This window comes from Anastrepha ludens, chromosome 2 (assembly GCF_028408465.1).
Source record: "Anastrepha ludens isolate Willacy chromosome 2, idAnaLude1.1, whole genome shotgun sequence".
In the NCBI taxonomy this organism is placed as follows: domain Eukaryota; kingdom Metazoa; phylum Arthropoda; class Insecta; order Diptera; family Tephritidae; genus Anastrepha; species Anastrepha ludens.
Genome location: NC_071498.1, coordinates 139347019 through 139362123, shown reverse-complemented (window position 1 = coordinate 139362123; position 15105 = coordinate 139347019). Strand labels below are relative to the sequence as shown.

The 15105-nt window shown below is 41.6% G+C and overlaps 1 protein-coding gene across 1 annotated transcript in view; it reads right to left on the bottom strand.

Moving 5' to 3' along the window:
* LOC128855102 (uncharacterized) overlaps positions 1-13845 on the bottom strand; it is a 79930-nt gene extending 66085 nt beyond the window's left edge. The window contains exon 1 of the mRNA XM_054089732.1: positions 13719-13845. Coding sequence (XP_053945707.1) covers positions 13719-13845 — 127 coding nt within the window. The remainder of the gene's footprint in view (positions 1-13718) is intronic.
* Between the last annotated feature and the right edge of the window lie 1260 nt (positions 13846-15105).

The following is a 15105-nucleotide window of genomic DNA, read 5'->3' as shown; positions in this document are numbered from 1 at the left end:
ACTTCGCGAAAAGATTTTTTCAACGTAAATTTCCACATTTTGGAAGTGTTGTTTTAGCGTTAAACGATTCATGATGGCTTCCCAAACCTTACTGCACAGAAATGTCAACATAGTTTGCTATTCTCAGTTGTCAAACCATAGTTATCGATATCGATAGTTCTCTTCCCATTTTTGTCGTAAATCCCTTTTAATATGCAGTCCACTGCTAAAGCCTTGGAATAATAACGATTGACCTTTCCAATCATTTTGCTATCGGTGCCGTATCAGTATCAGCCATGGTGAAGTTTAAAAATTCATAATGTGACATTCCATGTCACGTAAAATCCTTGGAATTGTTAAGTACTTTCAGGAATTTGTTTTGAATTTTCAATGTTGCATAAATAAATAGAAGAGTAGAAGTACGTACATACATCTACTTTACATCTGTGTTCACAATAATAGCAGTGCGATAAATTAAGCAAAGTTTTAACTGTTTATTTAATTTTTTATTTATCCAGAGATGTGCAGTTTTATGCCGTTTCCGAATGTCAGACAGTTCTTTATGAGGAGCTTTTTCTAGGTAGAAATACACTTGGAGGCTTGCCATTGCCTGCTGAAGGGTGACCTTTTCTATCATTTGAGGTTTCATGATCGGTGTTTCGAACCCGGACTTCGTGGTAGACACGCGTTTTAATTTTTAATCTAATTTTTTAATTTATAAATTTATAAAAATACAAAGTGAGTGTAAAATAAATAAGACTGAGCTAAAATAGAAACGATAGGAACTTTGTTCTGATAACTTTGAGTTTGTTTATTCAAAATAGTCCCCTCTGGTCTCGATACACTGCTTTGCGTGATCTAAAAGCATTTCGAAAGAGTGTTTCAGGTCATTGAACGGAATCCGGAATGCCCTTCAGGATGTCGGTACAAGCCTTTGGATAGCCAAAACGTTTTTCTTTCATAGCCAAATGCAATTTTCCGAATAGGTAGAAGTCACAGTTGTTTTAAGAGTTATACGAAGTTTAAAAAGGCACAACAAATTTTCTTCAAATTTCAAACTTTTAGCAGAATTTTTAGAAAAAGATCGAGTATGCAGTTTTATAGCCCACAGTTTAAAGGAGCTCTAAATTCATGGTGACTTTGGATAACTTTTTTGTGCGGTGTTAAATATTTTCTGCCATATAACGAGTACGAACTATCATATTTTTTGAAATGAAGAAAATGTACAAGACCGCCAGAGAAGGAAATTGTCAAAAAATAGCGCAATTTTTAAGATACTTGAAAGTTGCACTTTATTAAACGAAAATTTTTTGGAGTATACAACTGCCTGCTCGAAATTATTTTAACCTTTTGGGGATGGTGCCGCTCGACGGGCGAACGTCGCTGAGGACGAGAGGTATTGGAGTGCGCAGTAAAGAACATAAATACGTTGAACGTTATAAAAACTAAGGCTTTATTTAACACAAGAACAATTTTTATAAAATCAAAAAATAATTATAAACAAACTATCACTGCTAATGTTGAAATGCGTGTCGTGCGTAGGATAAAATATAAAATATATAAAAAGCTTGCTGGTTCCTCTAGCAGTGACCCTGAGGGATTGAATCGAAGAACTGCAATTCCTTCTAGCTCTGCCGCCATCTCACATCGTAAGTTTATGTAATAAGGAAGACAAGACTTCATCGCTAATGACCGCTCAGAACGACAGACGTCGCGAGCCTTGCAGCTACCAACTAATTTGGGTGGCTATATGCTGACACCCCAAAGGGTTAAAAGTGCTGATTAAAAATTTTGAATTTTTTGAAATTTTTTTTTCGAACTTTGAAACTTTAAGTTAAATGGTTTTTGTTGTAGTTTAAAAAAAAATATATAGGTATAGTCGAAACTTTGCAGTATGTCGCGCTGCTATTATTGTAAGCTCAAGTGTATGCGCATGTGTGTGTGTGTGTCTATGTGAGTGAGTGAATGTGCAATAGTGAACTTTAGAAGTGAAGCAGCTAAATATGTTTGATATTCACTTAGCAGAATTCGTTACATTGACACGCGCAACAAAGCACGCAATCGTGCAATATGGCGTATTGTCTTTGGCCAACAAGCGTTCAACTTGCAGCAGGTTGGAAAAACAAATGGAAAAATCCAATGAAAATATTGGAAAGGGGAAAATAGAGAAATATTTAATTGCTGGAATTTCTTTGACACACAAAGAGCTGCCAACCGATGGTGGTTTTTCGCTTGGTAGCGGCAGCTGACAAATACTTGTAGAAGTACACACATGTATGTATGTATGTATGTATGTAATTGTTAACATATGCGAGTATGTGTGTGCTTAATCAAATAATATGCTTTTTCGCTGCAGCTACTGAGTGGGTGAGCCAACGAGACTGTTTAGAAATTTTCACCTGTTGTAGAAAACATTTCGAGGCCGCCAACGCCATGTTGCAACATTACGCATGCGGTATACATACATACATAGCAGTTATGTGTGCAATTTATTTGTTATTACTGTACAAGCTTGAGTACTCTGACAACTATGTTGCAATTAAATTGAATTTCTATTGTTGGTCGTATTGCATATTGTAGCATTTGTGATCGGTTTGCATTTTCGTAACAACGTAATAAACACTTTGCTACACTTTGTGTAAGTTGTGTTCACACTTTTTCCGATTGCTATTCGGCTCCTTTTTGTGTTAGTTTATTCAATTCCGTGTAACCTTGGGCTTGCACAAGGCAGCGAAGGCTGTGCAGACAAAAAGTAGAAAATTATTTACATAGCCCAGACGTCCAGACAGTTACGAAGACAATTCACTTTTAAGCTACCGCCGTTGGTGCCGTTTCATACAAATTACTTGCGCCGACTTTGATTCTTTTGCGAATTACAATGAAACGTCTTCGAACGTTGGCCACTTACGTCAAATCATTTGCCAAATTGAGTGTCTTCGGAAAACCATAGACAGTGACGGAGACAATGGGAGAATTGTGAACGTTTTAATAAAAAAGTGTGGAGGTATTGCTATTGCCTTTGCAAAACTCTGCCGTTTAAATGCGAAAAGATCGAATCGATTATTTTCAATCCGAGGGCGCAAAGGTAATACTAATAACAAACATAGCCTTGAAAAACAGATTCGTAGGTATATATAGGCATCCAATACTCTCTCTCGTGGCAGTCAGGAGGACCTTATTGAGACTACAACGCACTGTGGCCCTCTGTTGCATCGAAGCTTTTCCAACTACTTCAGCCCCGGCATTACATGCTCTGATTAGTCTACCACCGCTTGATGTTTTCATCCAAGGAGAGGCCTTAAAGGCCATCTGCAGACTGAAACCCAATGGAAACTGTGCGTCTTTCTGTGTGTCTGCCCCGTCCCGCCTGCGCTCGAATCAGGCTTGAGGTCTCTGGTACTGATGTGTTAAGAAGCGACCACCTTGACTCCTTGGCACCACAAGATCAACTCAGATTACTTCGGAGGTCGAGTAGATTTAAAGAAAATAAAAAGGGAATCCGAGTGCAGTGAAATAGATTTAATTGTGTCTGAGTGCTGTACTTGCTAGTCTGGCCCGAAAAAAAAAAAAGTGTATAGATAGAAATATTCGAAAATGTGTCCGTGCACACTACAACTAAAATGGAAATTATGTCCAAAACTTGCGCCCCGTTTCTCTTAAAAATTGGTAAAATTGCACTCCCATATTTCACCCTCACATTGCAGTTTCCAAGCACGATTTTATGGTCGTGGCGGGGGCAGCGCTCATAGAAGAAATCTTTGGTCACATTGTCCTTCTCTTCCGACGCGGATGTTGGAAAATCTCGCTTTGATACGAACTATTGCGAAACACTGGTCCACCGGAGTGAACGAAAGTACCTGGCGACGAAGTCTCTCTCTCCCACTATAAATCCAGCACCGAATTTGCGCTCCTTTACATGACAGCTGTAGTAGACATCGCAGGGTCCAATGCTCTTCTTGCCTGACCCCGTCCATCCCATCTCTTGAATGGCAATGCTGTCAACCTTTGCTCCTACGAGGGCATCCATCGGTCAGGCAGAGGTACGTTTTCCATTAAAGGACGGGGTGCGCGCCCTCGAATCATAAACCTTAGTTCGTTTGCAGGAATCGTCGTCAGAGCACGAAGTTCTCATCTCAGGCTTTGCAGCGTAAAACCAGATATCCCTTCTCACACTAACTCGCTCTCAACCGTATGTTCGGGAGCTACTTGGGTAAAGCCCGGAAGCTGTGAACTGTGTACAGAAAAATCGTCCTGACCACTCGCAAGCGAATGGCACTCAGCGACTTTCCTCACTTGCATGGGCTTCTACACACGGAATCGCCTAGCTTACCTTGGTTAAATGTTAAGGCCAAATGAGAACCCTTATAGGTAGCCTATGATAAAATTAGAGGGCACCTATTGAAAACTCCTTTGGATGTTTCTTTCTCGAGCTAACCGACGCCAGTTAGGCACATCAAATGAAGCCAAGTCCTCCTTCCCCTGATCTTTCCAACGCAGATGAGGCCTTCCTCTTCCTCTGTTACCACCAGCTGGTACCACATCGAATACTTTCAAAGCCGGAGCGGCTGTATCCATTTGGACGATATGGCCCAGCCAGCGTAGCCGTAGCCGGAAAATGAGTTTAAAAAGTTCAATTGGCTACCAAAATAGCCAAAACACTAAAATTTAACAAGAATTCTGGCTACTAATGCCTTTGGCTGGAGATTTATACTTATAAGACTACATACAGGGTTTGATTGAAAAGTAATGAGCCTTATTTTTTTTTTTTAGTAGTTTTATTAAACCTTTTGGTTTATGCAACTAATATTCTTCAAAATAGGACCCTTGAGCGTTAATACACCGCTGGTAGCGGTCCTTCCACTGCAGGAAACATTTTTTAAACTCATCCACCGGAATCGCGTTCAATTCGGTTGTCACGGTTTTTTGGATCGCCTCGATGGAGTCGAAACGTCTCACCTTCAGCTTTCTTTTCAGGCACGGGAACAAGAAGAAGTCCGGAGGGGACAGGTCTGGGCTGTAGGGAGGGTAGGGAGGCACTTGAACCCCCACCTTGGCCAATGCAGAGGTGCAGAGGAAGGCGGTGTGCGGTGTGCGCCGGCGCATTGACGTGATGAAGGGTCCAATTGTTGACGAGGTCGGGCCGAACCCGAACGCGGTTTTTCAGCCGAAGGAGCACTTCTTTGTAAAATGCCGCGTTTACAGTGCTTCGTGGAGTTACAAATTGTTTAGCTTTACGCAAACTTTGATCGAGTAACGTTGCTCCAACGATAGCTGCATTTTCGCCACTTCAAAATCCTAACACACTTTTAAAACAGCTTTCACGCGCGGAGCGATGTTGACTGCACCGCTGTTGCCAGCGAACTGGGACCGGTTTCTAGTGAAAGGGGAAGGTCCAACGATCATTTTCCCCCACCAGCCGATTCGGTTGATCGCTTGGCAGACGTTCCGTGTGGGAAGGCTCATTACTTTTCAATGAAACCCTGTAGTTTACAGATTATTTATAATACATTAAGTATTAAAAAAGAAAACTTGGGGTTGTTTCGGATAAAAGTAACAATAATTTAATATATTTAGTTTAGCTTAGATTTGAAATTTAAGGAAAGCGTTAATATCATCTGAGTTTGCTAATTTCATATGGTCAGACGGTTTGCTGCTGCCAAAAACTGTTGTTCGGATCTGGCTTAGGCCAGCGCATTCGTCAAGGAGATGTTGCACTGATAAATCTGGTCTATTGCAGTATGACATTGGCGGCTTCAAGGATTTTAGGGAAACTCACTGAGGGTGGAATTTAAAATAATTGTCACAAATTATGCACTGGTTGTTTCTATTTGTAAAAAGTTCGGCTTTATTGGAATAGAGGTCGCAAGAGCCAAAGATAACGGGCAGTGGGTGAGCGAGCAGACGAACCGAGCACTCGGTCCCGCAGTTAAATAACGCCTTCATTAAAATCACTAAACTTTCTAGTATGTGTGAGCATGTACGAGTATGTGTGTATGGCATATTAGCAAGCATGCGAATTGAGTGTTTTATATTTGCAAAAACAAATACGGTAATGTATACTAATTCATACACCCACATATGTATATGTACATTAAGGTGGAGCGATAGTATATGAAAAATTCTTTACATTCCTTTTGCAATAGCATAGCAATGAGAAGCTGCCTTTATAAGAGTTAATAAATAAAAACACAAAACAAAGAGACTAAAAAACTTAGGAAGATGTAAGGCGCTTTCGGTTCGCCACTTCTCTGCTCACCTGGCGAAAAATTTACATATGAAAGCAACAACAATAAAAACTGGGGCATACAACTCAGTTGCTTCAATCTACACTCGGAGATTTGCATTGCCAGACAAGGGGGACCGTTTTTTTTCTCTCATTTGGTGGTTCATACCCGAGGTTTCATACCTTGGCAGAATCGAATGGCTACGGAGACCGCTTTAGATGGGCAATATAAAAAATATGAGCTTAGAAAATTTTTAAAAATTTTACCTTTGATTCCCCTATACTAGGCGCACCTTATTTGTTATAAAATTTGTTTATCTATACATTAAAAAATGCTCAAATATGTTAAGCTCTTCAGTGGTCTTGACTTTGTTTAAATAAATTTAGCTCCTTATAACTCGTGTTCCCCTGTTTTTAGCTCCAAACGAAATTTTTTTCTGGCCAGACTGATGCCATTTGATGTCACTAAAAACATCAATAACACTCAGGGGCGTGAAAAGTTACCTTCGTAGACCATGAAAACGCTTTGTCATCGATTTAAAGACTAACAACAACCAAAACGTGTATGCACGCATGAAAAGGTCGAATTTAACGTTTTTTTTAATTCTTTGCAATCTGATTTCTGGTATAGAAGAGGACCTTTCTGCAGGTCCACCAAAAATTTTTTCTTCTTTTTGATTGGCGCGATAACCGCTTACGCGGTTTTGACCGTTTCTTTCTCGTGCTAACCGGCGCCAGAGGGTAACACCAGTGAAGCCAAGTTCTTCTCCACCTGATCTTTTCAACGCAAAGGAGGCCGTCCTCTTCCTCTGCTACCACCAGCTGATACCGCATCGAATACTTTCAGAGTCAGAGTGACTATATCCATTCGGACCGCATGACCCATCCAACGTAGCCGCTGGATCTTTATTCGCTGCACTATGTCGGCTCATTCAGCTCATCGAACCATCGCCTACGATACTCGCCGTTGTTAACGTGCAAAGGCCTAAAAGTTTTGTGAAGAGTCCTTTCTTCAAACACTCCAAGCGACGCTTTATCCGATATGGTTATGGTACAAGCTTCTGCGTCATACGTTAGGACTGGCATGATGAGTGTTAGTTTTGTTTGGCGAGTGAGGACTTTACTACTCAATTGCCTACTTAGTCCAAAGTAGCACTTTTTGGCATGAGGGACTCTACGTTGGATTTCTAGGCTGACATTGTTATCCTAAATAAACGAAGTCTTTTACATCCTCGAAATCAAAACTGCCAACCGTGCTGTGAGTGCCGATACAAGAATGCGCCAACTGTTTGTTTGATGACAGGAGATACTAGTTTTATTCTCGTTCACCACCAGATCCATTCGCTTTGCCTCTTATTCAGTTTGGAAAAGTCAGAACGGTTGTTAACAGCTCGGAGAGGTCCTTCCGAATTCTGGCAGCGCTGCTGGTGTTGAGTAACGTCATCTTGCGAAGCCGTATTAGTTTTGCGGGGACACCAAATTCAGACATCGCGGCATATAGGTAACTCATTTTCGCTTTGAGGTCGACGGAACTATGGTGTGTGTCGATTCTCCTTTCATGGGTATTTTCCAAGATTTGGCGTATTGTGAATATTTGGTCGATGGTGGACTTTCCTAGCCTGAAGCCACACTGATAAGGTTCAATCAATTGATGGTGGGCTTCAGCCTTTCACCCAATACGCTCGCTAGAGCCTTATAGGCGATATTTAGAAGACTAATCCCGCGATAATTGGCGCAGATTTCAGGATCACCCTTGTTTTGGATTGGACAGAACGCACTTAAATACCAATCGGCAGTCATGCTTTCATCCAACCATATTTTGCATAGAAGCTTGAACAGCTCAGCCGGGAGTCCGTCGGCTCTCGCGGCTTTGTTGTTCTTTAGCCGCGTTATCTCTATTCTCACCTCGTCATGGTCAAATAGCGGAACCACAGCCCCGTCGTCAGCGATTACTGTACTCTGTGACATGCGCAGTTGTCCCTATTTAGCAGGCTTGAGAAGGGTTCCCTCTATAATTTAATTATGCTGTGGATGTCAGTCACCAGATCGCCCTCTAAACAAAGGTCTACCAAAGGAACAAAGGTCTACCAAACTCGATTTCAGAAGAAAAAGAAAAAACCACACTCCACCCTAATGTTGCATATGCTTCCTTTGTACATTTATTTTCCCCCTTCCACATATGTATATTCAATTTACTAGTATTCCTGGAGAGAATGCCAATTTTTACATTCATATGTATGTAGATATATTAGCAAATTACTGCTCATAAATATTTATACTTCATTTCACTATTTGTATATTTCAACAGAAATCGATATTTTCTGCTGATTTTGTATGGCTTTTATGGAAACATGCGTGCCTACATACACATACACATTACGCACATAGTTAGTTACACACGTAATTCTTCAAAATGCCATAAACATGTTGTTCTTTTGATATGTGCATAAAAATTAAAATAATAAACCTCGAATTGCTCATAATTTGTTAAACAAAATTTTATTAAGTGATGGAGTTAGTTTTATGTACTTCAGCTGAATCGGAGTAACTCAAAATAACGTTGGGCTTATACCAGTTTTTGGGGAAGTACCTGTCATGATTCATGACATACATACAGACATATGTATGTAAATATGCATACATAAGAGGTGTGTTCAAAAAGTATCGCGAATTTTGAATGTTCGCAGGTTACGTATATTCGAGTTTCGATTTTTTTGTGGCGATATGTTGGTACTTATGTCTCTCACTCATGCCGTCGAGTTCGGCCATTTTGAACGTTCAGTTAATTGTTGACAGCTGCTTTGCTTGCACGTGTTTCGGCTCGTCTTCGATTTATACCTATTCAAAAAGATGAACTAAAGAACCTGTATCAAATTTTTTTGTGAAAAACTAAGTTACGTGCGCGGATGCATTTCGAATGTTGACTGTGTCATACGGAGAAGCTACATTGGACCAAAGCAGCGTTTATCGGTGGTACAAAATGTTCTCAGAAGGCCGAGAAGATGTGAACGACAAAAAGCGTGCCGGACGCCCGAGCACTTCAACAACAGACGAAAAATGAAGTGAAGAAAATGGTATTGGCTGTTGGACTCTGTCCGCGACGACCTAAATTTGCTCCAGAGGGTTATAACTGGTGACGAGTCGTGGGTTTTGATTATGACGTGACAAACAAAGCTCAATCATCTCTATGGAAGCTGCCGCACGAACCAAGACCGAAGAAAACGCGCCAAGTTCAGTCGAATGTAAACGTTTTGCTAACCGTTTTGTACGATTGCAGGGGCGTTGTGCATCATGAGTTCTTGCGGTCAATAAGGAATATTACCTGCAAGTTATGCGCAATTCGCCCGGATTTTTGGAAGAACAAAATTCGGCTCTTGCATCACGATAACTCCCCTGCTCACACATCGTTGCTTGTGCGCGACTTTTTGGCCAAAAACAACACACTAACGATGCCACAGCCACCGTATTCCCCAAATCTGGCGCCCTGTGACTTTTTCTTGTTCCCGAAACTGCAGAGGCCCATGAAAGGACGACGCTACCCTACGATTGACGAGTTAAAGACGGCATCGAAGGAGGAGCTGAACAAGTTAAAAAAATGATTTTTTGAAGTGCTTCGAAAATTGGAAAAAACGTTGGCACAAGTGCATAATATCTCATGGGGATTACTTTGAAGGGGAGAAAATAGATATTAAAGAAAAAATAAATAATTTTTGAAAAAACACAAAATTCGCAATGCTTTTTAAACACACCTCGTACACATGCAAATTGTTAAAATTAATAATATTGTATTTTTACGTGGTTGAGCTTCTTCTGGCTACCTGGCTGGTTGGTTGATTAACCTGTTAACCGGGTATGACGAAATATTTCGTCATTCATAAAAGCCTTCTGCAATGGGCATGACGAAATTTTTCGTCATGGAAATTAATCGTAATAAAGGGTGTTTGTTTTAGAGGTTAGGTTTTCAAGTTGGCACTACTTTTTTCGTAGATGGTCTTTTTGACAGCTGTCACTTGATTTATGCTCAGTTTGGTTTGCCATTTCATAATGAATAGACTTACACCTGAACAACGTTTGCAAATCGTGCAAATTTATTACGAAAATAATGGTTCGGTTCGCGCGACGCATCGCGCGCTGCGTCCAATATTCGGTCGACATAATCGTCCATCAGAGTCACTAATTCGATTAACCATGGATCGGTTTCGCACCGCGTTTGCTCTAGTGGATAATACGCATTCTCAGAGACGTCGTACAGTGCGCACCGAAGACGCTATTGCTGCTGTGGAGCAGAGTATCGAAGAAGACCCGAATGAGTCCATCCGCCATCGCGCGCAGCAATTGGAGATGTGCCCATCCACTTTATGGAAGATTTTGCGGAAGGATCTTGGTTTGCGGGCTTACAAAATCCAACTCGTGCAAGAATTGAAGCCGAACGACCATCAAGCGCGCACGTTCGGTGAATGGGCCCAAAACGAGATGGCCACCGATCCCGATTTTCACAAGAAAATGTTGTTCAGCGATGAAGCTCACTTTTGGTTGAATGGGTATGTCAATAAGCAAAATTGTCGCATTTGGAGTGAACATAATCCACAAGCCATTGCTGAGACGCCGTTACATCCTCAAAAAGTCACTGTTTGGTGTGCTCTATGGGCAGAGGGAATCATTGGTCCATATTTCTTTAAAACTGAAGCCGGCCATAATGTTACACTCAATGGAGAGCGCTATAGAGCCATGATTAATGACTTTTTCGTGCCTGAATTGGACGATGTTGATGTGGACGACCTTTGGTTCCAACAAGACGGCGCTACATGCCATACAGCCAACGCAACAATCGATTTATTGAAGGAAACTTTTGGTGAACGCATTATCTCGCGCCGTGGACCTGTGGCGTGGCCTCCAAGATCGTGCGATATAACACCGCTGGACTATTTCTTGTGGGGCTATGTGAAGTCGCTTGTCTACGCAGATAAGCCCGAGACGATTGACGTCTTGGAAGAGAATATTCGGCGCGTTATTGCTGACATACGGCCCCAATTGCTGCAAAAAGTGGTCGAAAATTGGGCCTCTCGGCTGGAATTTATTCGAGCCAGCCGCGGCGGCCACTTGCCCGAAATCATTTTTAAAACATAATGGCAAACCCTTATCTTTATAATAAAGCTAAATTCTTGGCCATAACATTAAATTATATACGTTTTATTTCTTATCTATTAAATCTTAAAGTGGTTATATATATTGAATACATTTGAATTATAAAATTTTTTTGTCAAAATAAATAAAAACCATAGGTTAAAAACGATATTCCTTTATTATTTGAGGTGTGATATTACTTATCGCTGCGAAGAAAAAGTCCCCATTCTGAAACGAGTTAAGCAATAGCTAATTCCCCGGTTAACAGGTTAATATGGAGGCGAATGGCAACTAAGGAAATTCAGTTAGTGAATGTAGCTCAGCTGTGTTAAATTAACATTATTGCCCTTTACAGACATCAGCAGCTGCAAAATACATTTCTTCCATTCCGAGGTGTTTCAACTCATGCAGATCCTTCTAAATTCTATCTCGGAGGCATCCATGTAAGATTAAGCCGTTCCGCATCAGCTAATCAGCTATTCCATTTTTAGGTTGAAGACCCCATCTGCTTACAAGCTCACGTTGGCAGGCATGCAGAGCAATTTCTACTTTCCGTATCTGTTCTTCAACGGTCAGTTTTCAGCTAAGTTTGAAGTCGAAGTCCTAAGTACTTTGCGTTGAGTAAAATTGAGAGCGTTTGCGCCTTAATAAGTGGTAGAGTAAGATTGGGTATCTGTGTCTAGTGGTAAAAAGAATGAGTTCTGTTTTACGTGGGTTCAAACTTAAGCCACAGCCTGTAGCCCAAGAGTTGATCTCACCTAGCGCCCTTTGAATGGCCCCACCGATCGTTCGATTTGATATTCAGAACTTAAGAATTTTCAAAAAGTTCGAAAACTCCGAAGGTAGGGCTTGAGACTTCAAATAATACTTAGCTATTTCATTACCACCCCCCACCAAAATGTAAAATTTATAATCAGGAAAGATGTACGAGAGGAAAGATGACTCTGACAACATCCAATAGTGGTGAAATTATGCATAATAATAGGGGAAAGGCGCATTGGAAATTGTAGTAATAACAGCACGAAGAGAAAGGAAGTGAATGCCGACATTGCGAGTGCGAGTACGAGACGAGCAACAGAAATTATGCACTAAAAGAAGGGCAACAAAAACTGAAAGCCGTTGCGTTGCGTTTGAAATCCAATGAAATCATCCATGTCTTTTAGGAAAAATTACAAATCATAAAAACTGAAAGCAAAAGATATATGAATAATAACAATAAAAACACCAACACTACAATAATAGGCCAGTCAACGGAACTGCACACCTGGACTGCCGCTGCTTTTAATGTACATCGTTCATAGGAATGTATGGATGTATGTATGTATGTATGTATGTATATATGTGTATGAATATATGTGTGTATGTAAACATTAAACACTAGTGGCCGTTCGCCATGCATGCCGCTGCATATTTCTTCGGGGCAGTGCAGCGCTAAAAAGTGGCAACTAGAAATTTAGAATATCTGCGCAAGCGCATATTTTTTCTTACGCTGCTGCAACGCATTCTCACCTGACAACATCGACAGCTATCTTGCGGCAAAAAGCACGCACAACTACGAGCGGCACGCAACAACCATAACGAGATCGTACGCTCGCGTGGCAGCCACATGTGACAATTATGCACCATTCGACATTTCTTCGAGTAGTTACGGAGCGGTGCTGCTGCATGCAGGCTAACTTAGATGGCTGCCTCAGTAGGGGCACACACTTGGACAGGTAGGCAAAGGCATACATTGTGGTATTTGCTGCATGCAACCGAGGCAACACTTTAACAGCAACAGCAACAACAACAGCAAGAACAACATCAGATTGCAGTACATTTGAATATGGAGCGCTCACCTGAGGGCGCCACATGCCAGCAAAGAAATCGTGTGCACACAAAACAGCTGCAACATTGTGGTGATTACATAGAATGTGTGGCATGAATGTTAAGCGGTCAACGGCAACAAATGGGAGAAGCAGGCTGAAAGCGGTAATAGCAACCGAGAAGTGTGTCAAATTCCAAGCAGCGAGTCTCCATGGCTGTAAACTTTCTATTCTGCGGGGCACACACGACCATACGCCAACAAGACAATCAATAACCGCCTACTACTATTTGAAGTTCAACCGAAAGACGTTTTGCAAGTATGCGTGTGCTACAATGTTGCATGAAATGGTACGGCGTGAGTGCGCGTCTAAGAATTCTTGCATTTTTACATTGGCCACTCTGATGCGCGCATTGTTGCAGGAGGCGTACTTTAACGTGTTTTAGCGGTGCGCTATCACCGCGGCCATGGCAACAATACCAATATACAACAACAACAACAACAACAGTGTTGCAATAATTTATCGCATTTAATCCGCGGTTGCTACAGCTTTTAATGGTCATGCTACCGCTGTTGTGTTGCACTCACTGCAGTTGTTGGTATTGCTGTAATCGCCGTCGCGGCCGCTACTGGTAGTGGTGGGTTGCAATGGAATGCGGTAAGTAGCAGCCGCACCAACAACTATGCAAATTGCCAGCGCGCATCTTCCACACATTCATCCACACTCACGCGCACACACAAGCATACGCTCGTACGCGCCAACTTCACCTACTCCCCACAACTGGATGCATTACACATTTGCGACAGCCGAGGTAGCAGCATCAGTTGCCACATCAAGAACTTGTTACATAGTGTTTCATTGTTGTTCGACAACATTCAGGCACGTTTCTGGGAAACATTCCACACATTTTCTTCTTTCTATTTTGTGTGGCGAGCATAGACGACCTGCTGAGTGTGCGGCTGCCGCATCGGATTGCCAATATTGCCAAAGCACAGCCACACAAAGTGCTGTTTGCTGCCTGGCACTGTGTTTTTTTGTTTTTGTTTTTTTTCTTGTTGCCACATAAATGTGCATGTAAAGTGAGTAGTAGCGCTAGTATGTTGCAGCCACCAATGCAGCAGTTCCAGCCGCAGCAGCCTTCGCATTGGCATTTCACTTTCGGTGTGGCATCTGGCTTCGTGGCGCGTTGTTGATGCTGCAAAGTCTATTGCTGCTGGTATCACTATCAGCATTGCTGGACTTGGCTGCCCGTTATGTTCTACCATTCTTTCCTTTCCTTACGCTGCTGCAACGTCTTCTTATTATTTTCGTTCTGCTTTTTGTTTGCTTTAAGGGGACCTACTTTGCGGTGGCTTCAATGTCTTCGAGTGTTTAGTTACGCTTCCTGCATATTACTTTCCTACAATTATTTACGAGTGCGAATGCGTATTTTTGCGTGCGTCGTACTCGTATTGGGTTGCGATCTTCCCCTCCTGGAATTTGCATATTTGTTTGCAAATAGAGTAAACTTGATCTCGTCAACAACCGCAGCAAGCAACAGCAACAGCTATTCAATTGAATTATTCTTCGAAAAATGTGTAAAGTCAGAGTTCACACCTCTGTTGCGTAAACAGGCTCACTGTCTAAAATACGCACATTGACGCACTGTGGTAAGAATGAGGGGACCTACCATTTGTTCGCTACTATAAGTATAGGGTTTTCTAATAGGGACTATGTTTTTTTAGTGGCACTTATAAAATCTGTTGTTTATTATTTATTTACTAAGTGGAATCTTGCAACCATCGTCGCCTTGGCCGGCCTGTCCTTCTTGTTCCTTCAGGATTTGCTTCAAAAACTTGTTTGGTTGCTCTTTCGCTGCTCATCCTTAGGACGTGTTCATACCACCGTAATCTTTGCCACTTTATAAACCGCGTTACATTTCGTCCCTCGCTTAAAATACTGTGTTCGTGATTATACCGTTAACGGTATGTAACG